This window comes from Buceros rhinoceros, unplaced genomic scaffold (genome assembly GCF_000710305.1).
Source record: "Buceros rhinoceros silvestris isolate BGI_N320 unplaced genomic scaffold, ASM71030v1 scaffold13956, whole genome shotgun sequence".
Taxonomy (NCBI): Eukaryota; Metazoa; Chordata; class Aves; order Bucerotiformes; family Bucerotidae; genus Buceros; species Buceros rhinoceros.
In genome coordinates, this window is record NW_010417011.1 from 1 (window position 1) to 2,059 (window position 2,059).

Below are 2,059 nucleotides of genomic sequence, written 5' to 3' on the forward strand. Positions count from 1 at the left end.
TGCCGGATGTTGACTTCAACCTGAAGGGTCCTAAGGTCAAGGGGGACGTGGATGTGTCCATTCCCAAGCTGGAAGGTGACCTCAAGGGCCCCAACGTTGACATCAAGGGCCCCAAAGTGGATGTTGACCTTCCCGATGTTGACCTGGAAGGTCCCGAGGGGAAGCTCAAGGGTCCCAAGTTCAAGATGCCCGAGATGCCCATCAAGGCCCCCAAGATCTCGATGCCGGATGTTGACTTCAACCTGAAGGGTCCCAAGGTCAAGGGTGATGTGGATGTTTCCATTCCGAAAGTAGAAGGTGACCTGAGGGGCCCCGACGTTGACATCAAGGGCCCCAAACTGGATGTTGACCTTCCCGATGTTGACCTGGAAGGTCCCGCGGGGAAGCTCAAGGGCCCCAAGTTCAAGATGCCCGAGATGCACATCAAGGCCCCCAAGATCTCCATGCCCGATGTTGACTTCAACTTGAAGGGCCCCAAGATCAAGGGCGACGTGGACGTGTCCGTCCCCAAGCTGGAGGGTGACCTCAAGGGCCCCGACTTGGACATCAAGGGCCCCAAAGTGGACATCGAGGCCCCGGACGTGGACGTGCACGGCCCAGAAGGCAAGTTCAAGCTGCCCAAGTTCAAGATGCCCAAGTTCGGGATGCCGGGGCTGAAGGCAGAAGGTCCCGAGGTGGACGTGACCCTGCCCAAAGGGGACATGGAGGTTTCCGGCCCCAAGGTGGACATTGAGGGCCCAGAGCTGGACATTGAAGGTCCCGAGGGGAAGGTGAAGGGCCCCAAGTTCAAGATGCCCGAGATGCACTTCAAGACACCCAAGATCTCGATGCCCGACATCGACCTGAACCTGAAGGGCCCCAAGGTCAAGGGTGGTGCCGACGTTTCCGTTCCGAATCTGGAAGGTGATTTGAAGGGTCCTGAGGTGAATATCAAAGGTCCGAAGGTGGATGTTGAAGTTCCTGATGTAGAAGTTGAAGGTCCTGAGGGGAAGTGGAAGGGTCCCAAGTTCAAGATGCCCGAGATGCACATCAAGGCCCCTAAATTTTCTCTGCCTGATGTTGACCTGAACTTGAAAGGTCCCAAAGTGAAGGGAGAGCTCGAGGTTTCTGCTCCGAAAGTCGAGGGTGACCTGAAAGGGCCAGAGCTGGAGCTCAAAGGGCCCAAACTGGACGTAGAAGTTCCCGACATTGACCTTGAGGGCCCAGAGGGGAAGGTGAAAGGTCCCAAGTTCAAGATGCCTGAGATGCACTTTAAGACACCCAAGATCTCGATGCCCGACTTTGACCTGAACCTGAAGGGCCCAAAAGTCAAGGGGGATGTAGACGTGTCTGTCCCCAAGCTGGAAGGTGACCTAAAGGCCCCAGAACTTGACATCAAGGGCCCCAAAGTGGACGTTAATATTCCTGACCTTGACCTGGAGTGTCCTGAAGCAAAGCTGAAGGGCCCCAAGTTCAAGATGCCTGAGATGCACATCAAGGCCCCCAAGATCTCCATGCCCGATGTTGACTTCAACTTGAAGGGCCCCAAGATCAAGGGCGACGTGGACGTGTCCGTCCCCAAGCTGGAGGGTGACCTCAAGGGCCCCGACTTGGACATCAAGGGCCCCAAAGTGGACATCGAGGCCCCGGACGTGGACGTGCACGGCCCAGAAGGCAAGTTCAAGCTGCCCAAGTTCAAGATGCCCAAGTTCGGGATGCCGGGGCTGAAGGCAGAAGGTCCCGAGGTGGACGTGACCCTGCCCAAAGGGGACATGGAGGTTTCCGGCCCCAAGGTGGACATTGAGGGCCCAGAGCTGGACATTGAAGGTCCCGAGGGGAAGGTGAAGGGCCCCAAGTTCAAGATGCCCGAGATGCACATCAAGGCCCCTAAATTTTCTCTGCCTGATGTTGACCTGAACTTGAAAGGTCCCAAAGTGAAGGGAGAGCTCGAGGTTTCTGCTCCGAAAGTCGAGGGTGACCTGAAAGGGCCAGAGCTGGAGCTCAAAGGGCCCAAACTGGACGTCGTTGACATCAAAGGCCCCAAAGTGAATGTTGACCTTCCCGATGTTGAGCTGGAAGG

The 2,059-nt window shown here is 56.6% G+C and overlaps 1 protein-coding gene across 1 annotated transcript; it reads left to right on the plus strand.

The window, feature by feature from the left end:
* Nucleotides 1-68: 68 nt before the first annotated feature.
* Nucleotides 69-2,024, plus strand: LOC104488099 (neuroblast differentiation-associated protein AHNAK-like; the record flags this gene model as incomplete). The annotated part of the gene is made up of 1 exon (XM_010138020.1): nt 69-2,024. A coding segment is annotated over one exon (1,956 nt), but the record flags the coding sequence as incomplete, so codon positions are not given.
* Nucleotides 2,025-2,059: the final 35 nt, after the last annotated feature.